Raw genomic sequence first — 24,242 nt, forward strand, 5'->3', positions numbered from 1 at the left:
TTGACCTGGAGAATGTCCCTCGCCGTAGTTAAACAGAGGAATCCAGCAGAATACCTAGTAAACACCGTCACCTACTGGAGAAGAATAAGAAGTGCATACTTTTAACCAAAAACAAAGGGAAATTGATGGGAATCATAGAATCCCTACAGTGCAAAAGGAGGCCATTCGGCCCATTGAACCTATATTGACAACAATCCCACCCGCTCTGTCCCTGTAGCCCACAAATTTACCCTGCTAATGGGCAGCACAATGGCACAATGATTGGCGCTGCTGTCTCACGGTGCCAGGGACCCCAGGTTCAATTCCCGACTTGGGTCACCACCGTGGAGGGTTGACGTTCTCCCCGTGTCTGCGTGGGTTTCCTCCGGGTGCTCCCGTTTCCTACCACAGTCCAAAGGTGTGCAGGTTAGGTGGATTGGCCATGCTAAATTACCCCCTCAGTATCAGGGTGTCTAGCTAGGGTAAATACATGGGGGGTAGGGCCCGGGTGGGATTGTGGTTAGAACATAGAACATTACAGCACAGTACAGGCCCTTTGGCCCTTGATGTTGTGCCGACCAGTGGAACCAATCTAATGTCTACACCAATCTAATGGTTGGTGTAGACATGATGGACTGAATAGCCTCCTTCTGCACTCCTATCTATCTATCGATTAATTTTCCTGACACTAAAAGGGACAATTTAGCACAGCCAATCAACCTAACCCATTTGGACTGTGGGAGGAAACCGGAGCACCCCGAGGAAACCCATGCAGACACGGGGAGAATGTGTAGATGCCACACAAGCTGGGAATCGAACCCAGTCCCTGGCGCTGTGAGGCAGCAGTGCTAACCACTGTGCCACCCAATCAGCACATTGGCTTTATCACTTTAAGGAATAATATTTTGAAAAAAATACAATCAGGATGCAAATATTCTAATAGCGTGTATAATGTTAATCCAGCTTCCAGGAATGAATAATCATAGAATCCCTCTGATGGAGGAGAAGGCCGATTGTATGCACTAACCTTCTGACAGAGTACCTTACCCAGGCCCACCCCACCCCACCCATCGATACATTTTTTGGACACTAAGGGGCAACTTAGCACAGCCAATCCACCTAACCTGCACATCTTTGGACTGTGGGAAGAAACCAGAGCACCTGAAGGAAACCCACGCAGACACGGGGAGAATGTGCAAACTCCACACAGACAGTGACCCGAGGCCTGGATTGAACCTAGAATTGAACCTGGATCTCTGGCACTGTGAGGCAGCAGTGCTAACCCACTGTGCCACAGAGGAGACTCCACTGGCACTCTGACCTCAGCAGTGACCTACAGGTTGCGCGCTGTCGTAGCAATTGCGACTTCAGTTATTAACAAAACTGGATTTCAGTGGAATAACTTGTTGGAAGCAGACTGAATCAAGGTGAAGGATTTCTTTTGCTGTCCGCAGGAGAAATCACATTTACAGTTGCTACAAAGTTAGTTTCCACCCTCTCAAACACACCCACACCTCCCGCAACATCCCAGTACCTTTGGTTACAATGATTAGAAATGAACGCACTTCTTTGGGAATCCACCATTACTGAGAATTGCTGCAGATTCCAGATATATTCATCGAATTTAAAGATAGGACCAAGATCACAAGAAACTACAAAAGATCATGAATGTAGCCCAGTCCATCACACAAACCAGCCTCCCATCCACTGACTCTGTCGACACTTCCCGCTGCCTCGGCAAAGCAGCCAGCATAATTAAGGACCCCACACACCCCGGACATTCTCTCTTCCACCTTCTTCCTTCGGGAAAAGGATACAAAAGTCTGAAGTCACGTACCAACTGACTCAAGAACAGCTTCTTCCCTGCTGCTGTCAGACTTTTGAATGGACCTACCTTACATTAAGTTGATCTTTCTCTAAACCTTAGCTACGACGAAGGAAGGGCCGTGGATGTCGTCTATATGGATTTCAGTAAGGCGTTTGACAAAGTCCTTCATGGCAGGTTGGTTAAGAAGGTTAAGGCTCATGGGATACAAGGAGAGGTGGCTAGATGGGTAGAGAACTGGCTTGGCCACAGGAGACAGAGGGTAGCAGTCAAAGGGTCTTTTTCCAGCTGGAGGTCTGTGACCAGTGGTGTTCCGCAGGGCTCTGTACTGGGACCTCTGCTATTTGTGATATATATAAATGATGTGGAAGAAGGTGTAACTGGTGTTATCAGCAAGTTTGTGGATGACACGAAGATGGCTGGACTTGCGGATAGCTATGAACGTTGTCGGACAATACAGCAGGATATAGATAGACTGGAAAATTGGGCAGAGAAATGGCAGATGGAATTTAATCCAGATAAATGCGAGGTGATGCATTTTGGAAGAACTAATGTAGAGAGGAGCTATACAATAAATGGCAAGGGCCATCAAGCATATAGAAACACAGAGGGACCTAGGTGTGCAAGTCCACAAATTCCTGAAGGTGGTAGCACAGGTGGAGAAGGTGGTGAAGAAGGCATATGGTATGCTTGCCTTTATAGGATGGGGTATAGAGTATAAAAGCTGGAGTCTGATGTTACAGCTGTATAGAACGTTGGTTAGGCCACATTTGGGGTACTGCGTCCAATTCTGCTCACCGCAGCACCAGAAGGACGTGGAGGCTTTAGAGAGAGTGCAGAGAAGGTTCACCAGGATGTTGCCTGGTACGGAGGGTCTTAGCTATGAGGAGAGATTGGATAGACTGGGGTTGTTCTCCCCGAAAAGACGGAGAATGAGGAGAGATCTAATAGAGGTGTACAAAATTATGAAGGGTATAGATAGGGTGAACAGTGGGAAGCTTTTTCCCAGGTTGGAGGTGACAATCACGAGGGGTCATAGGCTCAAGGTGAGAGGGGTGAGGTATAACTCTGATATCAGAGGGACTTTTTTTTGCACAGAGGGTGGCGGGGGCCTGGAATGCACCGCCAGGTAGGGTGGTGGAGGCCGACACGCTGGGATCGTTTAAGAATTACCTGGATAGTCACACGAGCAGACTGGGAATGGAGGGATACAAACGAATGGTCTAGTTGGACCAATGAGTGGCACAGGCTTGGAGGGCCGAAGGGCCTGTTTCCTGTGCTGTACTGTTCTTGATTCTTTGTTATAGGACTGTAACAGCACATTCTCCTTTCCTTCTCTATGAACGGTACGCTTTGTCTGTGTATTATCACTGCACCACCCACCCCACCAGCACCCCCACCCAATCCCTGCCATTTCCTGTCATTAAAACCTCTCCCCTGATGAAGGGCCTGAATTCGGAGTGTGTCTGGGACACTGCTTTAGAAACGCGCAGCTCTTTGTACAGTACGCTATTTATAACTTTAAGACAGAAGCTGGTGGTGGAGTCGGGGGGGGGAATAAGCAGAGAGCTCCTCAGAACATTTTCCTGCCATGTCACTCATTCCCAAGCCTTGTGTAGCAGGAATTGCTCCGTAGCCCATCCGCTGAACACGGTGACTAAACCGAGTCAATATTAACAGAGCACACGCTTTCCATATTTCCATAGAATGGGACAGGCCATTCTGCCCCCCCCCCCGCCCCCCCCCCCGTTTCACTGTCAGTAAAACAAACATGTATGTTTTAATTGCATTTTTTTTTATTAATACAGAAAAGATACTTGCAACTTTTATTACATTACATGGAATTAGAACGGGTGGTACAGTAATTAGCACCGCTGCCTCAGGGTCCCAGGTTCAATTCTGGCCTTCAGTCACTGTCTGTGTGGAGCTTGCACAGTCTCTCAGTGTCTGTGTGGGTTTCCTCCGGCTGTTCTGGTTTCCTGCCAAAGACGTGCGGGTTAGGGGGGATCGGCCACGATAAATTAGCGTCAGGGGGATTAACAGGGTAAATATGTGGGGTTACGGGGATAGGTCCTGGGTGGGGCTGTAGGTGGTGCAGATTTGATGGGTCGAACAGCCTCCTTCTGCGGCGCAGGGAGTGTTGGGAGCAGAATCCACAGACCAAGGGTGCAAACTGTTCCCGTTGGAGCCCGACTACTTCAGAACTTCCCAATGTGCTTTTGCAGACGAGTAAGTATCTGCAGTGCAGTCACTGTTGTAATCCAGGACAACACAGCAATGAAACTGCTGCTCGGGAGAGCTTGCTGAGAACAGTGCATTTCTGTGACGTTGATTGGAGGGATAAATCTCGGCCTGGACACCAGGGCTAATCCCCGGTTCTCCTTCAGAACAGGATCTTGCGAGGGGGGGGGACCCCTCGTAACTCTGGTTCAGTGAGCCATGTGAAAGGCAGCATTGCCAGCAATGCAGCACTCCCTCAGCACAGCACAGGAGGAGGTGTCCACCTCGATCTCGTGCTCAGGTCTCTGGAGCCCAGCTTGAATTGTCTGATACGAGTAACACGTCTCGCGACAAGGGGGGGGAAGGGGGGTTTGCGGATTACAGCAGGGGATAAAAATAAACAACTATCCAGAAATGCTGAACACGGCAGCTGAGGGAGCTGTCAGCCTGAAGGAGAAACAACTGCAGTCAACAATTATTTTCTTTTGCCAAACATGTCTGTTTGAGTTGGAGTGAAGCTCAGTGACAGATAGAATCTCCACTAAAGGAACGAGTTAGCAGGAGGGGAAGTTTAAACAGCAGCTTCCGGCAGCTAATTGAAGATCTCGATAGCCAGTGTTGCCCTATCTGCTGTTTCAGCGTTACACTCAGCAACTGTTGGTGTTATACATCCAAGACCAACTACTGCAAGATGTAACAAGAAGTTAAACAGGCAAGATAAATCAGAAATACTTCAGGATGGCAGGACCGAGGCCATGGGGGTCTAGATAAAAGCAAAAATACTGCCGATGTGGCAAGGTAGCACAATAAAGAAGTCTGACAACACCAGGTTTAAGTTCAACCGATTTATTTGATAGTAAACTCACAAGCTTGAGAGGTTTACCTCTTCGTCAGGTGAAGCGTCTGTGCTACCTTCGTCAGGTAGCACAGTGCCAGGGACCGGGGTTCGATTTCCAGCTTGGGTCACTGCCCGTTGGAATTTGCACATTCTCCCCATGTCTGCGTGGGTTTCCTCCCACAGTCCAAAGATGTGGAGGTTAGACTGATTGGCCGTATTAAATTGCCCCTTAGTGTCCCAGGATGCAAAAGGCTAGCCAGATTAGCGGGGTAGTGACTCCGACTGTGGTTCAGTTTGCCCTGTACATACAAAACGGTTCTAGTTAAATGGCCAGGGAGCACAACATGAATAGGCTATTAACGTGGTTAGGAGCAGCTGTCCACTACAGAGAGAGTGACAGGAAGTAAGTATCATTTATTGCAAATGGGTTAGTGATTAAACCCCAGTAAAAATAAAAACCATGGTTCAAAAATAAATGATGTGGAGATGCCGGCGTTGGACTGGGGTAAACACAGTAAGAAGTCTTACAACACCAGGTTAAAGTCCAACAGGTTTATTTGGTAGCAAAAGCCACTAGCTTTCAGAGCCCTTGCTGCTCCTTCATTGGGCAAGTGGGAATTCTGTTCACAAACAGGGCACATAAAGACACAAACTCAAAATTTACAGAATAAATGGTCGGAATGTGAGTGTTTAAGACTTGATTGTCTGTACCTTTACAGGTAATGTGAGTGGAGAGAGGGTTAAGCTCAAGTTAGAGATGTGTATTGTCTCCAGACAGGACAGTTAGTGAGACTTTGTAAGATACAGATAGTGCAACGTGGACTTAAGATCTCAGTTCAGGCTGTGCTCATGTGTGTGGAACTTGGCTACCGGTCTCTGCTCAGCGATCCTACATTGTCATCTGTCATGAAGGCCACCTTGGAGAACGCTTACCCAAAGATCAGAGGTCGAATGTCCGTGACCGCTGACATGTTCCCCAACAGGAAGAGAACAGACTTGCCTGGTGATTGTCGTAGTGTCTGCGTGGTCTCCCCAGTGTACCATGCCTCGGGACATCCTTTCCCGAGTATCAGGTAGACAACGTTGGCCGAGTTGCAAGAGTGTATGATGTTCTTGCATGAGATAACGGCATCCGTGTCGACGATCTGGCATGTCTTGCACAGGCTGCTGTGACGGGGTTGTGTCGTGGTCACTGTTCTCCTGGAGGCTGGGTGGTTTGCTGTAACCCCCACGACTTGCAAAATCTCACTAACTGTCCTGTCTGGAGACAATACACATCTCTTTAGCCCGGGCTTAACCCTCTCTTCACTCACATTGTCTGCACCTTTAAGACTCGAGTACCTGTAAACACTCACATTCCAACCGTTTATTTTGTAAATTGAGTTTGTGTCTTTATATGCCCTGTTTGTGAACAGAATTCCCATTCACTTGACGAAGGAGCAGCGCTCCGAAAGCTAGTGGCGTTTACATAAGAACATAAGAACATAAGAAATAGGAGCAGGAGTAGGCCATCTGGCCCTTCGAGCCTGCCCCGCCATTCAATAAGATCATGGCTGATCTGTCGTGGCTCAGTTCCACTTTCCCGCCCTCTCCCCATAACCCTTAATCCCTTCTCTTATCAAAAACCCATCAACCCGCTTCTTAAAAATATTTAGCGAGGCAGCCTCCACCACTTCAACGGGCAGAGAATTCCAGAGATTCACCACCCTTTGAGTGAAGAAGTTCCTCCTCAACTCCGTTCTGAACCGCCCCCCCTTTATCTTGAGGCTGTGCCCCCTAGTCCTACTGTCTTTTTGAGCGGGAAGAGTCTTTCCACCTCTATCCTATCCATCCCATTCATCATCTTATACGTCTCAATGAGATCTCCCCTCATTCTTCTAAACTCTAACGAGTACAAGCCTAGTTTATTCAGCCTCTCCTCATAGCTCAACCCCCTCAACTCCGGTATCAGCCTAGTAAACCTCCTCTGCACTCCCTCCAAGGCCAAAATATCCTTGCGCAGGTGCGGCGCCCAAAACTGCACACAGTACTCCAGCTGCGGCCTCACCAATGCCCTATACAATGCCCTTTACAACCAAATAAACCTGTTGGACTGTAACCTGGTGTTGTGAGACTTCTTATTGTGTCAAAAATAAAAGCCATTGTTAATTACAACCCGATAAACATCAGATAAAGAATGCCAGAGAAACTATCAGGATAGAAGGCCATTCAGCCCATCTTGGCTGTGCCCGTGCTAGCTCTCCCACGAGGATTATCAAACTGAGATTGGGAAGGTGTAGTGGTGAGTTGGGGTGTTTGATACGGTCGAGGTAGCGAGTGCTGGGGACACACCCACTGTGGGTCACAGCTTTTCATCAACTCCCACTCACCTCCCCCCACCCCCACCCCCGGATTCCGAGGCTCAGTTCACATCATCGCTTCCCAGGTTCATCAGGAGGTCATTGTAGCATCGTCACGTTGTCTCTCTCCCCCGTGGGTCTTCAAACAGCAAAGCTGGAAAAGGGACAAAATCAGAGTGAATTTTCTTTAACCAAACTCTTGCAATTGGAAGCAGCGTCTCATCTCCACTCCCAGAATGTCTCGGCTTCCCGCGAGGGGTATTTTGTCCAAGCAGTCACTCCTTCAGCCTGGAGTTCGAGATGGTGATGGCCACACAGGAACGTCAACAAATCTTGGAATGTTTAGTCCATAAGGAGATCCATTTGATTGACACTCTCTCTGTCTCCAGGGTTTGGTGTCTGCAGCACATACAGGCCTCAGAACGCAGTGTAACGCACTGCCCAGGATTCTAATACAACTATTACGGATGTGAGGGGATTGCCCCATTAAAGGGAATGGGTCAGGTGAACATAACATAAGAACATAAGAAATAGGAGCAGGAGTAGGCCATCTAGCCCTTCGAGCCTGCCCCGCCATTCAATAAGATCATGGCTGATCTGTTGTGGCTCAGTTGCACTTTCCCACTTTCTCCCCATAACCCTTAATTCCCTTGTCTACCAAAAACTTATCTACCCGTGACTTAAATATATTTAGCGAGGTAGCCTCCACCACTTCAATGGGCAGAGAATTCCAGAGATTCACCACCCTTTGAGTGAAGAATTTCCTCCTCAACTCCATTCTAAACTGCCCCCCCTTATCTTGAGGCTGTGCCCTCTAGTCCTGCTGTCCTTTCCAAGCAGGAAGAATCTCTCCACCTCTACCCTATCCATCCCCTTCATTATCTTATACGTCTCTATAGGATCCCCCCTCATCCTTCTAAACTCCAATGAGTACAGACCCAGTCTATTTAGTCTCTCTTCATAGTCCAACCTCCTCATCTCCGGTACCAGCCTAGTGAACCTCCTCTGCACTCCCTCCAAGGCCAAAATATCCTTGCGCAAGTGCAGCGACCAAAACTGCACACAGTAGTCCAGCTGCAGCCTCACCAATGCCCTGTACAGTCGCAGCAAGACCTCCCTACTTTTATATTCTATCCCCCTCGCTATGAAGGCCAACATCCCATTCGCCTTCTTGATCACCTGCTGCACCTGCAGGCTGGGTTTTTGCGACTCATGCACAAGGACCCCCAGGACCCTCTGTACCATAGCATGCTGCAGCTTTTCGCCCTTCAAATAGTAATCCCTCCTACTATTATTCCTGCCAAAGTGGATAACCTCACACTTGCTAACATTGTCCTCCATCTGTTAGGTCCTCGCCCACTCGCTCAGCCTATCTAGATCCCTCCGCACACTTTCCACACCCTCTGCACAATTTGCTTTTCCACTCATCTTTGTGTCATCAGCAAATTTCGACACCCTACACTCAGCTCCCTCCTCCAGATCATCTATGTAAATGGTAAATAGTTGAGGCCCCCGCACCGATCCCTGGGGCACTCCACTAGTCACCAACCGCCAATCAGAATAGCACCCATTGATACCAACTCTCTGCCTCCTATTTGACAGCCAATCCTCTATCCACGCTGACACCTTACCCCCAACTCCATGCCCCCTAACCTTCTAAAGCAACCTTTTGTGCGGCACCTTATCAAACGCCTTCTGAAAAATCGAGAAACACCACATCCACCAGTTCCCCTCTGTCTACCGCACTAGGATTCAAGTTCCACCCTGCCAAAGCTTGCCTTGTAAGAAGTCTCACAACACCAGGTTAAAGTCCAGCCGGTTTACTTGGTAGTAATCCCATAAGCTTTCGGAAATGGTGTTCCTTTGTCAGGTGTGTGGAAGGTTCTGATCAGAGAAGGACTGATAAAGTCACACACAGTTTACAGAATACTGATTAGAATGTGAGAGTTTACAGCTAAGATGCTCTTCAAGTCTTAAACATGCAGACAATGTGAGTGGAGATAGCATTAGGCATTGGTTAAAGAGATGTGTATTGTCTCCAGACAGAAAGTTAGATTTTACAAGCCCAGGGGGTTACAGATAGTGCGACATGAACCCGAGATTCCCGTTGAGGCTGTGCTCATGTGTGCAGAACTTGGCTATCAGTCTCTGCTCAGCGACTCTGCGCTGTCGTGTGTTGTAAGCTTGCCTTGCCAGCCTTATGCAGACTGTGCGAGAGAACCGACGTGTCAATAAACAGTTCCAGTTAGTTTTCTTCCATTTACCTTGTGGTCTTTTATTCGTCTCAATATCAGACCTCAAACATAATACACACCGGCAACCTCAACCTCCTTGAAGGACAAGGGCACAAAGGCTGAACACTAACCTCAAAAGGATAGGACATAGGAGCAGAATTAGGCCACTCGGCCCATCGAGTCTGCTCCGCCATTCAATCATGGCTGATACTTTTCTCATCCCCCACAACCCTGATCCCCTTATTAATCAAGAACCTATCTATCTCTGTCTAAAGACACTTAATGACCCGGCCCCCACAGCCTTCTGCAGCAAAGAGTTCCACACACTCACCACTCTCTGGCTGAAGGAATTCCTCCTCATCTCTGTTTCAAACGATCGTCCCTTTAACCTGAGGTTGTGCCCTCTGGTTCTCAATTTTCCGACTACGTCCACTCTATCCAGGCCTCGCAGTATCCTGTAAGTTTCAATAAGACCCCCCCTCATCCTTCTAAACTCCAACGAGTACAGACCCAGAGTCCTCAACCATTCCTCGTACGACAAGCTCTTTATTCCAGGGATCACTCTTGTGAACCTCCTCTGGACCCTTTCCAAGGCCAGCACATCCTTCCTTAGATACGGGGCCCAAAACTGCTCACAAGACTCCAAATGGGGTCTGATCACAGCCTCAAGTACAGCCCTGCTCTTGTATTCTAGCCCTCTCGACATGAATGCTAACATTGTGTTGGTCTTCCTGACGTGGGAATACAGCCACTGTTCCATTACTGTCACTGGGTCAAAATCCCGGGACTCTCTGCTGAACAGTATTGTGGGAATAATTTCCACGGCTGAACCTGCGGCAGTTCAAGGCAGCCGATCACCACCATCTTCCCAAGAGGGAACTAGGGATGGTTAATCAATGCTGCTCTTGCTCAAACCCAGAGAATAAATGAGAAAGACCTACCTGGCATTGGAACCCAGTGTTCCCAGTACAACAGTCGCCAACGAGTCACATTACTGTGCATCCTCCATTTTTATTCATCACCCACAGGATCATCTTTTGCTTCGAGTCAGTGGCTGGCGCGTAGCGGACATTGTTCATCTTCTCAAAACCCAGTGACCTCACCACACAAGCACGGCGATGGCTGAATGTCTCAAAGGTGCATTTGCCGTGGTACGCGCCCATGCCACTTTTACCTGGGGGGAAAGATTAGAGGGATCATAGAACCCCTACAGTACAGAAGGAGGCCATTTGGCCCATCGAGTCTGTACTGACCACAATCCCACCCAGGCCCTATCCCCGTAACCCCACATATTTACGCTGATAATCCTCTACTACTAAAAAGGGACAATTTAGCACAGCCAATCCACTTAACTCGCACATCTTTGGACTGTGGGAGGAGACTGGAGCACCCGGAGGAAACCCACACAGACACTGGGAGAACGTGCAAACTCCACACAGACAGTGACCAAACCCAGGAACTGAAGCTGGGTCTCTGGCGCTGTGAGGCAGCCGCGCCAACCACTGTGCCACCCTGAAGGTGAACGTGGTATAAAACACCAGCGTGGCTTCTGTGGGACCCATCGTCAGAAAGACCTCATGCTGAGAACATGGAGCTCAGTCCCTTTAAGATCACAGAAGTTTCATTGTTACGTCAACACAGGCTCAGGTCAATTAGAGATTCAGGGTGGGGTTTTCAGAGGATAAAGTGGGATTGGGATTGGAAGATGTTTTCTAACCCTGGGGAATTCCAGGAAACACTTGGCCGTATCAGTTGATGCCAGCTCTACAGGCCCCCCCTCCATTCCCCTCCTTCCCGAAGTTGGGTGGGCTAGAATGGGCGGAATGGCCTTCCTGCTTTTATTCTGTGAGCGACTCTGTCCACAGTTCGGAGCTCCCATTCAGAAAATGCCTTCTGCAACCAGGCATCCCACAGCTGGAGCGAACGCCAACAGCTGGAGCGAACGCCAACAGCTGGAGCGAACGCCAACAGCTGGAGCGAACGCCAACAGCTGGATTGACAGCATTCCTGGAGAAACCAAACTCACTCCCATCAGATTCCCAACTCCAGAGCGGGATGGGTAAACAGCTGAAGGTGTCTGGATTACCACAGCAAATGTTTTTGCCCAATAAACATTGGGAATAAATGGTAGGAACCGAACTCTCTCACGTATAAACGGTAAAGCTTTCTGTCCTCTCTGTCCTTGACTCTGGTGTCACACCCTGCAATCCCACTCAAAAGGGGAAGTGAAACGGAGGGACGAGGGGAAAGGAAAGCTACTGTGGTAACACAGGAAATGCTGGGGCCAATTACCATAGAATCATAGAACCCCTACAGCACAGAAGGGGACCATTCGGCCCATCGAGTCTGCACCAACTGCAATCCCACCCAGGCCCTATCCCCGTAACCTGATGTATTCAGCCTCGCTAATCCTCCTAGCTAATCACCAGATAATCTCTTCCGTTGAGTTGTAATATCCCTACAGTGCAGGAGACCATTCGGCCCATCGAGTCTGCACCGACTCTCTGACCGAGCATCTTACCCAAGTCCATTCCTTCCCCCCCCTCCCTATAATCCCACGCATTTACCATGGCCAATCTGCCTAACCACCACATCTTTTCGGACTGTGGGAGGAAACCCACGCAGACACGGGGAGAACGTGCAAACTCCACACAGACAGTGACCCAAGCCGGGAATCGAACCCGGTAGCAGTGCTAACCACTGTGCCACCATGCTGCCCACAAAGGGACTGATGTAATGATGACATAAACTGTATTTAACACAGCGGCATCTCTTTTAATCCCGAATTTTAATTCAGATTTCACCATCCGCTGCGGAGGGATTCGAACCCCGGGGTCCCCAGAACTTTACTCTGAGTCGATGGATTACGAATCCAGTGACAATACCACTGCGTCACATTTGCATTATCTGTGATATGGATTGAGGGGGAAATACTGACTCGAACACTTCCCTGCTCTCCCTCAAACTAGTGTTCGCCCAGTAATTGAAAGAATAAAAATGTTCTCCGACCCCCTGCACACAAGGATGGCTTCCGTGTAGATAGCCATGATGTGGAGTTGCCAGCATTGAACTGGGGTGGGCACAGTAAGGAGTCTCACAACAACAGGTTAAAGTCCAACAGGTTTATTTGGTAGCACGAGCTTTCGGAGCGCTGCCCCTTAAATCACCTGCTCTGTTACTGAATAAACCTGTTGGACTTTAACCTGGTGTTGAGAAACTATTTACTGTCCGTGTAGGTATTAACATGGGGAACCAGTCCTGCAGCAAGAACCAAGGATGCCTTTTACCAAAGGATCTTGTTCTCCTCTTTCCAACGTGTCTCATTCAGTCCGACCCTCCCTGCAGGAGAGTCAGAAATGTAAACAAATGCTCTGGACTCACCAACACCCCCAAACGGCAAGGTGTCGACAGTGTAATGGATCATGCAGTCATTTACAGTTACTCCACCACTGGAAGTCTCTGCGATCATTCTCTTTATTAGCTGCAGAAAGAGAGGCAGAAATAATCTTCAGTTTATAGCATTGAACAATCCAGTTGGCTCCAGATTACCAGTTGAATCATAGAATCCCTCCAGGGCAGGGAGGAGGCCATTCAGCCCATCGAGTATGCACCAACCACAATCCCACCCAGGCCCTATCCCTGTAACCCCACATATTTACCCTGCTAATCTCCCTGACATTCAGTTCAATGTGGTGTGACCAATCAACCATGGACTGGTGAGTTACTCACCTCCTGATTCTCTGAAGCTTGTCCACCATCTCCAAAAGGCACAAATCAGGGGTCTGATGGAATACTCTGCACGAGTGCAGCTCCAACAACACCCAAGATGCTTAATGCCATCCAAGACAAAACAGCCTTGGGTTTATTGGAATTCCTTCCATCACCACCACACGCAGTGTGTACCATGTACAAAATGCAGCCACTCACCAAGGCCCCACTCACCGCACCTTCTAAACCCTGGACCTCAATTAGCTGGAAAGATACAACGGGGACACCAACACTCAAAGCGCACAACACCCTGACTTGGAATAATACCGCCATTGCTTCACCGTCGCTGGGTCAAAATCCTGGAGCTTCCTCCCTAACAGCACCGTGGGAGTACCTACACCACACAGACTGCAGCATTTCAACAAGGTTCACCAGCACGTTCTCCAGGGTGTTAAAACTGGTGTGGCCGGTGACACTGACATCGGGTCAGTGAATACAAGAAGTTACACCTGTTTCCCCAACGTTAAACAGCGCTACTGTCGGAACGTGGATTAATAAAACCACACACAGTTATAATCACAACTTTAACATTGTAAATCATCCAAACGATACAGAAACAGACCGAGCAACACAACAAGCGAGCAAAATATTAGTCACGGACATGAGCTTTAAACAGCATTACAAGAGTGAGAGAGGGGGGGTGGGAGTGGGCAATGGTTTGGGGGAGATGGAGGGGAGGCAGTAGTTTGGGCTGGGGGTGGGAGGAGGGGTTGGGAATTCCTGAGCTCAGGATGGATATGGCTGAAGGCAGGAGCTCCTAAACGTGACCAGGCCCGGTATCTCACACCGTCACCACGGTCCATCTCACAGCAGCCGGTGTCAGAGAGCCACTGCTATCCCGTCTCCCAGGATTTTCACCCAGGCCTTGGTTCATTTCACAGCACGTCCAGGATCAGCGGGAGCACCAGTAGAAGAAACCGGATTAAATGAAGGCTGCGTAGCAGCGTCACGTATTGGAGTTCACAGGAACAGTTCCTTCAGTCAGTTCCTGATCTCAGCCGGCTCGCTGCAGTGAGGCTGGAAGTTGGAGGTAAAATTCTCTCTCAATGGGAGGTTCTGAGGATGGCCACCATGAATCAGCCTTCCAGGGAGACCTGGGAAGTGTTGGTGACCTGTCCTCTCGGTTGAAGGGTTTGGAAGGTTCAAACACAACTTCTAAAAGCTCAAATTCCCCACCTCCCACCTTTCCTGAAGGAATTCCATCCTTGTTGTGACTACAGTTCACCAGGTGTCAGATCCCCATTGATTCTCCATTCGGAATCAGACAGGGAATCTCCAGGATAATCGAGCGCGGCTCACTCAGCACGGACTGTGTGAGGGGAGGGACCCTGGTTAATTTGTCCCTTTCTAACCCAGCGCGCCTGAGGCACGGGGCCAGACCCAGATCAGGTAACTCTTCACGGACCCAGGGTTACAAAGTGGGGCCTGTTCCTGGTGTGACTGTGTTGGCCACTCACTGGATGAACCGTCTCCCCGGTTCCGCACGCACCGTGACAACAATTAGTTCAAAGAAAACGCAGAGAGAGATACACGTCAAACTGCGAAAGGGAAGGGAGCAGCCAGAGGGTTCCCGTCTCAGAGACCAACGCACCAAACAGCCCCAGAGGCTGCAATCCTCACCTTATTGTTGTGAGAGAAGACGTAGAAAGCCAGAGGCTTGTCCCTCTTGTTGATGAAGCTAATGGCCTCGTCGGCACTACCGACTGTGACTATCGGCAGCAGGGGGCCAAAGATCTCCTCCTGCATGATCTTGGAGTCGGGATCCGTGTCCCTGACGATTGTGGGAGCTGAGCAAATATTAACAAGAGGCTCCGTTTAGTAATTGAAGGAGTTCTCTCCAATCAGTGACCAAATGAGTGTCTGGTGAGATAGTTACTGCATTGATTTCAATTTCCCAAAGCTCTCTAGATTCAGGAAGGTCCCATTAGATTGGAAGATAACAAATGTAACTCCATTATTCAACAAAGGAGAGAGACAGAAAGTCAGAAACTACAGGGCAGTTAGTTTAACATCTGTCACAGGGAAAATGGTAGAATTCATTATGAAAGGGGTTATAGCAGGGCACTGGATTACCTTGAGCTTATTCAGGCAGAGTCAACATGGTTTTGTGAAAGGCAAATCATATTTAACCAACGTATAGGAGTTTTTTGAGGAAGTAACAGGTGCTGTGGATAAAGGGGAACCAGTGGATGTACTGGACTTAGATTTCCAGAGGGCATTTGACGAAGTGCCACATCAAAAGGTTATTGTGTAAAGTAAACGTTCCTGGTATAAGGGGCAACATTTTGGCACGGATAGAAGATTGGCTGGTGAACAGGAAGCAGAGAGTAGGCACAAGTGGGTCTTTTTCAGGTGGGTAAGATGTAATAAGTGGTGCGCCACAGGGATCTGTGCTGGGATCTCAATTGTTTACAATTTATATAAATAATTTGCATGAAGGGTTGGTTGTGGAATTTGCTGATGACGCAAAGAGAGATGGAAAGTGAGTTGTGAAGAGAACATAAGGAGGCTACAGAAAGATATCAATAAGTTGAGTGAGTGGGCAGTGGGCTGTTGGGAGACGGGATGCAGATTTGAGATTACAGTCAGAATAACCGCGACCTTATTAAATGGCAGGCTGGAGGAACTGAATGGCTTCCTCCCACTCCCTGTTCCTATGTCTGTGCGCCTCTCCGTATCAGAATGCTCAGCACTGGGACATTAGCAGGATGGGATGTGGAAAACCCAGTCCCTGCTTCTTTTCCAGGGAGAAGTCACCGATATAAATATGGGGAATAGAATATGGGAGTGAGAGGATATTAAAGTTCAGCTGTCGGTGAACAATATCCAGCTTTCTACTCTTTCTCCCATCTCCGATCCACAGCCTAGCGCACTCTCAGGCTGTGCTCCAACCTGGACACCTGCCCCCACCCCCACTCCCCACCCTTCCCAAGACCTCCATCAGCTGTGGATATAAGGATTAACAAATACAGATTCAAGGTTTTGGGAAAGGGATACAGGAGGAATTTGAGGAAGAATTGTTTGTTTGTAAAGTGGGAAGGACCTGGAACTCACTGTCTCCCTCGTGGGCAATCAATTCATTTCAATCGACAGGCACCTGAAGGAATTAACCTTGCAGGGCTACAGGGATAAGAGTGGAGGCAGATGGGACTGACTGGACTGAGCAGCACGGTGGCACAGTGGTTAGCACTGCTGCCTGACAGAGCCAGGGACCCAGGTTCAATTCCCGGCCTCGAGTCTGCACATTCTCCCCGTATCTGCGTGGGTTTCCTCCGGGTGATCCGGTTTCCTCCCACAGTCCAAAGATGTGCGCTTTATGCTGATTGGACATGCTAAATTGATCCTAGAGTCAGGGGAGTTAGCAGGATAAATATGTGGGCCTGGGTGGGATTATGATCGATGGGTCGAATGGCCTCATTCTGAACTGTAGGGATTCTATGACTTATCTATGGAGAGCCAGTCTAGACTAGATGGGCCTTATGGCCTCCTTCTGTGCAGTAAACGTCTATGAATTTATTGGCTGTAATGCATTTTAAAAGAGAAGAGAGTTATGAAGAGTGTGACAGAGATCACCTCGGTTCCATGAGATAATATTCATCCAGCCTGCATCGTCCCGATATTGATACAAAAGTCCCAGAGCAGCTGGGTTAATGGCCACACTTCACCCCCCCCCACCCCCCACAGCCTCTCCAATACCTATGTAAAGATTCTCTTCATCACTTTGACCACCGTACGCAACGTTCGCTCCCTCCAGCAAAGACATCAGCCTCTTAAAATGTCGCTGGTTGACAATACGTCCATAATCCGGGGATTTCTGGGGATCAGCTCCGTAGAATTCCTGGAACAGACCGAGTAAGGAATGGTCAGACAGGGAAACACTCCAATGGCCATCTTGATGCTGCAACGTTGGTTTTGGGGGGTGGGGGGGTGGGGGGGACGTCTAATTGATTGGATCAATAGGAAGGAATTAGACACAAGACGGGTGATTCCACACACGTTAGAGTTTTGTATCAAGTTCTTCCATTCCCCTCAGCATTGGGAGAGTTGGAATTCCACATTAAAATTCTGGGAATTAGATTGAACAAAAATCGGGAAGAGTGAGGATGAAGCTGTTGGATTGCTGGAAAACTCCGATTGGTTGACTAATGTGTTCCCCGGAGGGAAAGGTGCCATCCTTCCCCAGTCTGGGACTTTACATGATTCCAGACACGCACCAACACGCTTGACCCTTAATTGACCTTTGAGATGGTCGTGTGAACCAATCAGCTGCCAGCAATTTATTACCTCAAAAGCCTCAGGAAGGAAGCCCATCATCTTCTCAAAAGCATCTCTGGCTGGTGAGTAAATGCCCACCTCCCAGCAATGCCCACAGCCCGGGGACCCCATAAAACAACACAGGGCACCCACCATCCTTTCCCATTCACACAATCTCATTCCCAATTCCATTCCCTGAGGGCGAGTAACTGGTGGCCATTCCTTGTATTCATTCCCGGGATGTGGGCTTCGCTGGCACGGCCAACATTCATCACCCATCCCCATCCCTAATGACCCTCGAGAAGGTGGCAGTGAGCAGCCTTGGTGAACCCCTGCCGCCCAAAGACTGCCACAGCGGACAGTCCACAGATAGTTCAGACACTGGGACCCTGTTCAATCCAACACACATTACGGAGGAGATTGGTTTAAAATTATGACGAGACGGGATTGGTGGAAACTGGCAAATTCCCGTGGGTGAAATGAGGGAAATTAGAATCAAGTTAAACTGAATGAGTCGGGGCAGAGAGGGTGGGGAGAGCTGTTTGTTAGACACGGGTGATGGTTTTGGGGTCACTGGTGGAGTTAGTGATGGGATCAGGAGCATCAATGTTTAGGAAGAGGTTTGAAAAGTGGTTTAAAAGGGAAAAAGGGGGATAAAGGTCAGGCACATGGGATAAGGATGTGTGTGAAGGATAAACACTAACACAGACTGGCTGGGCCTATTTGTGTTGTCATTCTCCAATATATCCTCAAGAACCGACAGAACACCACAATTGTTACAGCATCGTGTCAACGCTGAGATTTAAACCCCGACTGCAGAGTTATCACACCCCCCGCCGGCTCCTCAACACAGAGACTGGAGCGAGTGAGTGTGAGGAGGCCCGAGCGAGTGAGTGTGAGGAGGCCCGAGGTGCCCGAAGGTGTGAGTGTCAGGAGGCCTAAGAACATAAGAAATAGGAGCAGGAGTAGGCCAACTAGCCCTTCGAGCCTGCCCCGCCATTCAATAAGATCATGGCTGATCTGTCGTGGCTCAGTTCCACATTCCCGCCCTCTCCCCATAACCCTTAATCCCCTCTCTTATCAAAAACCCATCAACCCGCGTCTTAAAAATATTTAGCGAGGCAGCCTCCACCACTTCAACGGGCAGAGAATTCCAGAGATTCACCACCCTTTGAGAATTTCCTCCTCAACTCTGTTCTAAACTACCCCCCCTTTATCTTGAGGCTGTGCCCCCTAGTCCTACTGTCCTTTCTGAGCGGGAAGAGTCTCTCCACCTCTATCCTATCCATCCCATTCATCATCTTATACGTCTCAATGAGATCTCCCCTCATTCTTCTAAACTCTAACGAGTACAAACATAAGAACATAAGAACATAAGAAATAGGAGCAGGAGTAGGCCATCTGGCCCTTTGAGCCTGCCCCGCCATTCAATAAGATCATGGCTGATCTGTCGTGGCTCAGTTCCACTTTCCCGCCCTCTCCCCATATCCCTTCATCCCCTCTCTTATCAAAAACCCATCAACCCGCTTCTTAAAAATATTTAGCGAGGCAGCCTCCACCACTTCAACGGGCAGAGAATTCCAGATATTCACCACCCTTTGAGTGAAGAAGTTCCTCCTCAACTCCGTTCTAAACCACCCCCCCTTTATCTTGAGGCTGTGCCCCCTAGTCCTACTGTCTTTTTTGAGCGGGAAGAGTCTCTCCACCTCTATCCTATCCATCCCATTCATCATCTTATACGTCTCAATGAGATCTCCCCTCATTCTTCTAAACTCTAACGAGTACAAGCCTAGTTTATTCAGCCTCTCCTCATAGCTCAACCCCCTCAACTCCGGTATCAGCCTAGTAAACCTCCTCTGCACTCCCTCCAAGGCCAAAATATCCTTGCGCAGGTGCGACGCCCAAAACTGCACACAGTACTCCAGCTGCGGCCTCACCAATGCCCTATACAGCTGCAGCAAGACCTCCCTACTTTTATATTCAATCCCCCTCGCTATGAAGGCCAGCATCCCATTCGCCTTCCTGACCACCTGCTGCACCTGCAGGCTGGGTTTTTGCGACTCATGCACAAGGACCCCGAGGTCCCTCTGCACCGTCGCCTGCTGCAGTTTTTCGCCACGTAAGTAATAGTCCTTCCTACCATTCTTCCTACCAAAGTGGACCACCTCACACTTGCCAACATTAAATTCCATTTGCCATTTCCTGGCCCATTCGCCCAGCCTATCTAGATCCTTCTGCAGACTCTCCACACCCTCCGCACAATTTGCCTTTCCCCCAATCTTGGGGGAACCTAGTTTATTCAGCCTCTCCTCATAGTTCAACCCCCTCAACTCTGGTATCAGCCTAGTAAACCTCCTCTGCACTCCTTCCAAGACCAAAATATCCTTGCGTAAGTACGGCGACCAAAACTGCACACAGTACTCCAGCTGCAGCCTCACCAGTGCCCTGTACAGCTGCAGCAAGACCTCCCTACTTTTATATTCAATCCCCTTCGCTATGAAGGCCAGCATCCCATTCGCCTTCCTGACCACCTGCTGCACCCGCAGGCTGGGTTTTTGCGACTCATGCACAAGGACCCCGAGGTCCCTCTGCACCGTTGCCTGCTGCAGCTTTTCACCACTTAAGTAATAGTCCTTCCTACCATTATTCCTACCAAAGTGGACCACCTCACATTTGCCAACATTAAATTCCATTTGCCAGTTCCTGGCCCATTCGCCCAGCCTATCTAGATCCTTCTGCAGACTCTCCACACCCTCCGCACAATTTGCCGTTCCACCAATCTTGGTGTCATCAGCAAATTTCAACACCATACACTCGATTCCCTCCTCCAGATCATCTATATAAATGGTAAATAGCTGAGGCCCCAGCACCGACCCCTGGGGCACTCCACTAGTCACCAACCTCCAATCCGAATAGCACCCATTGACCCCCACTCTCTGCCTCCTATTTGACAACCAATCCTCTATCCACGCCTCACTTCCAAGGACAACTCCCATCTGAAATGGATCTTTCAGATCCCACCTGACATGTTGACACTGCCATCAAGCTGCTCCACATTCCATAACCTGGTGGCACAGCAGTGAGCGCTGCTGCCTCACAGCACCAGGAACCTGGGTCCGATTCCAAGCACGGGCCACTGTCTGTGCGGAGTCTGCATGTCCTCCCCGTGTCTGCGTGGGTTTCCTGCAGGTGCTCCCATGGTCCAAAGATGTGCAGGTTAGGTAGATTGACCAGGTTAAATTGCCCTTTATGGTATCAGGGGGACTAGCTAGGGTAAATGCATGGGATTATGGGGATAGGGCCTGGGTGGGATTGTGGTCTGTGCAGACTCGATGGTCTAAATGGCCTCCTTCTGCACTGTAGGATTCAGTGATTCGACTGTGGCCTCAACCCCATTTTCCTGCCTTTCCTCCATATCCCCGGTCTCCCTGGAGAGTCAGGTATCTGTGTAAATGACCCAACCCCCACTGCCCACTGGCACCGACCCTCTTCTTAACTCACAGAGAGATGTGTGCTGATCTTCTTCACCACGGCATCTTGGATACTTTTATCACACAGGATGTAATCTGGAGCGATACAGGTCTGTCCACAGTTAGAGAATCGTCCCCATGCAATACGTCTACAAAGAATAAACAAGTAATTCACAAAGCGATCTTATCCCAGCGTAATGTTTTTAGAATTCAAATTATGCTCTTAGAACCTGAAAATCAACATGAAATGCTGCAGCATACCAGGCTACGGACTAAGTGCTGGAAAAAGGGGTGAGAGATGGCCAGCATGGACATAATGGGCCGAAAGACCTCTTTCTGTGCTGTTCACCTCCGAGTCTATAACTGCAGAATGTTTACAGCATTCAAGAAGTTTATTCTCCTCTTTGTGCACCAGATTTATTAGTGTCACAAGCCAGCTTACATTAACACTGCAATGAAGTTACTGCAAAAATCCCCTAGTTGCCACACTCTGGTGCCTGTTCGGGTACACTGAGGGAGAATTTAGCACTGCCAATTCACCTAACAAGCACGTCTTTCAGACTGTGGGAGGAAACTGGAGCACCTGGAGGAAACCCACGCAGATACTGGGAGAACATGCAGACTCTGAAAGACAGTGATCCAAGCCAGGAATCGATTATGGGTCCCTGGCACTGTGAGGCAGCAGTGCTAACCACGGTGCCACCCCTGCCCATACACTCTCAATATGGGCATAGCATGGGTTTGATAGTGGGTTACGAGGAGAACTGGATAGGGAACAGAATATAGCAAGCTCTACACAGGTTGGATAGAGTAATGTTCCCTCTACACTGCTGCAAATATATGAACCTCAAACCCATATTCAGTCATAGAATCATAGAATCCCTACAGTGCAGGAGGTGGCCATTCCGCCCATCGAGTTTGCACTGATCACAATCCCAGCCAAGCCCTATCGCCAGCATGTCTTTCAGACTGTGGGAGGAAACCTAGCTAGTCCCCCTGACACTAAGGGGCAATTTAGCATGGCCAATCCACCTAACCAGCACATCTTTGGACTGTGGGACGAAACTGGAGCACCCGGAGGAAACCCATGCAGACACGGGGAGAACATGCAGATTCTGCACAGACGGGAGTCGAGCCGGGAATCGAACCCGGGTCCCTGGCGCTGAGAGGCAGCAGTGCTAACCACTGTGCCACCACTTGCTGCAGCAGGCGTGACAACTCTGCAACCAGAAACCAACCTGCAGGCGACGTCCAGATCACAGTCAGTGTCGACGTAACAGGGACTTTTGCCTCCAAGCTCCAGGGTCACGGGGGTCAGGTGTTTGGCCGCAGCCTCCATTACAATCCGGCCAATGCTGGTACTGCCCGTAAAGAAGATGTGATCAAACTGCTGCTTTAGGAGTTCCGTCGTCTCCTCCACTGCTCCATTGATGACTGGGTAGAGGTCCTGATGGAGGAGGGTGTGTAAAGATAGAAAAATCACAATCAAATCACTTTACCCTCCCCCATGGATCACAGTTATACTGTCAATCGCTCAACAGGGGGTGTGGTTTGGCCACCCCGCCCCTCAAACTTACTCCAACATTCAGGTAGATCCGTGCCACAGCTCCATACAGAAACAGAAAAATAGGAGCAAACTTGTGTTGATGAAGCACCTTTCACATCCAAAAGCACGTTACAGCCAAAGTAGCATTGTTACTGTTATTATGGATCAAGAGACATTTTTGGGAATTTGGGACGGATCTGAAAACGGGTCAAAGGCTCACTCCAGTCAAAGAATCGAGGTCTCCGATTTCCAACGTTAGGTGTCAGGAGGACAGGGACGAGATAGGGGCTGTAGCTCGGATCACTGAGAAAAGCACAGTGAGGTAGACTACCGTCAATTTTATGAATGGCAAAATTTACAAGAGCAGCATTCACTCGGAAACAGTTGACGTAAGAACTCGGCAGGACGTCGCTGATGCAGGAACAGGAAATGTTGCTAAAGAGCAGAGTTTGAGGCAAGTTCATCTTTTGTCCGTAGCCCCTTCCACTGTGAGGAGAACCTGCACCCAAAATCGATAGCCAGGCCTTTTCAGACAGTGAGGGGCTACAGGCTGGTTTCCCGTGTAGATTTCCAATTTCTTTGCTCTCTCTGTAGGGGCCAGATGTCATTATGGTTGAGAACAAAATGGACCCTCATTAAATCAGGTCTCTGTCCCCGATTCCCTCTCCCCACCACCCACCCCCCCGATCACCTACGTCAAGTTGCACTCTCAAAGGCAACACAATTTCACCTCAGTTCTCCCTCAAGAGCAGCAGCAGTGCAGGCGAGTGATGTTAAACACTGGACAAATTTCCCATGATATCATTAGAAGATAAAAGGTGTCATATGATCCTGCCTTAGTTTCACTTTTGCTTTGAGCAGAGCGCACACGCACAGCTGTTCCGGGCTCCTGGTTGGTCCTGGTGGAGGATGGACCCCCTCCCATCGGAACTCAGGCCTTTCACCGAGAGCAGGAGCAGTCTCTGCCACCAGGGAGCCCCTCTTTACCCTGCTAAGGAATCGAAGCCGGCGAACGGGCAGGGGCTTGAGGTCAAAGTCACCGCTCGCCTCAGAGGCTGGACAGGACTGCTCCGAGTGCTGTCGTATAGGGGTCAAGAGTTGGTCATAAAGCAGCTGATAGTCTCCATTCCGTCATACCAGCCTCCAGTCCGTCATACCAGCCTCCATCCCATCGTACCAGCCTCCATTCCATCGTACCAGCCTCCATTCCATCGTACCAGCCTCCATTCCATCGTACCAGCCTCCATTCCATCGTACCAGCCTCCATCCCGTCATACCAGCTGGTCACTTTGACCCCTCTCCCCCTTAGAATTTGTCACAAAAAATACGAAAGTTGGCCGTTGACTTCTGGGACAAAATGCTGCACTGGGTCACCGCTGAGATTCTGCATCTCCCACTTGGGGAGGGTGGTCAGACGCTGGTGTGCCTTCGCACCCAGACTGTGACCTTCTCCCTTCAGACCCTGCAGCGATACCTTTACATTGATTCCCCCGCCTGGATGGTGAGCCTTGGCGATGGATTTCTTCCACCGGGTGCAGCTCCTGTTTTTAGACCAGAGGAATCTTTGTAATTCCTTCTTGCCATCGCCCGTCCTTTACCAGGACTCGATAAAAGTCCGAAGCTCGATTGCTTTGAGCCACATCCTCCCCCCCCGATCCGGAATAGCGGTGGTCGTCAGGGAGACATCTTCACGGTCAGAAGCTACAGTCCCCACTGTCTGCCCCGTTATGTTCACAACCGGCTGTTCCTGGAAAGGGAACAGACAGCGT

General features: G+C 49.4%; 1 protein-coding gene across 2 annotated transcripts in view; it reads right to left on the minus strand.

Annotated features, from left to right (window-relative positions):
* Positions 1-6,944: 6,944 nt before the first annotated feature.
* Positions 6,945-24,242, minus strand: part of LOC145357256 (aldehyde dehydrogenase, dimeric NADP-preferring-like) — a 34,414-nt gene continuing 17,116 nt past the window's right edge. Inside the window, exons 5-11 of one of the 2 annotated variants that reach the window (XM_080210432.1) lie at positions 22,166-22,374; positions 20,959-21,076; positions 16,900-17,041; positions 14,824-14,990; positions 12,817-12,916; positions 10,377-10,609; positions 6,945-7,355 (exon numbers count right to left, since the gene is read on the minus strand). In XM_080210432.1, the coding sequence (XP_080066558.1) occupies positions 10,422-10,609; positions 12,817-12,916; positions 14,824-14,990; positions 16,900-17,041; positions 20,959-21,076; positions 22,166-22,374 (924 nt within the window). In that variant the 3' untranslated portion in view covers positions 6,945-7,355; positions 10,377-10,421. The remainder of the gene's footprint in view (positions 7,356-10,376; positions 10,610-12,816; positions 12,917-14,823; positions 14,991-16,899; positions 17,042-20,958; positions 21,077-22,165; positions 22,375-24,242) is intronic. The other variant, XM_080210433.1, reaches the window with a different exon arrangement.

This window comes from Carcharhinus amblyrhynchos, chromosome 23 (assembly GCF_965287045.1).
Source record: "Carcharhinus amblyrhynchos chromosome 23, sCarAmb.v2.hapA, whole genome shotgun sequence".
In the NCBI taxonomy this organism is placed as follows: Eukaryota; Metazoa; Chordata; class Chondrichthyes; order Carcharhiniformes; family Carcharhinidae; genus Carcharhinus; species Carcharhinus amblyrhynchos.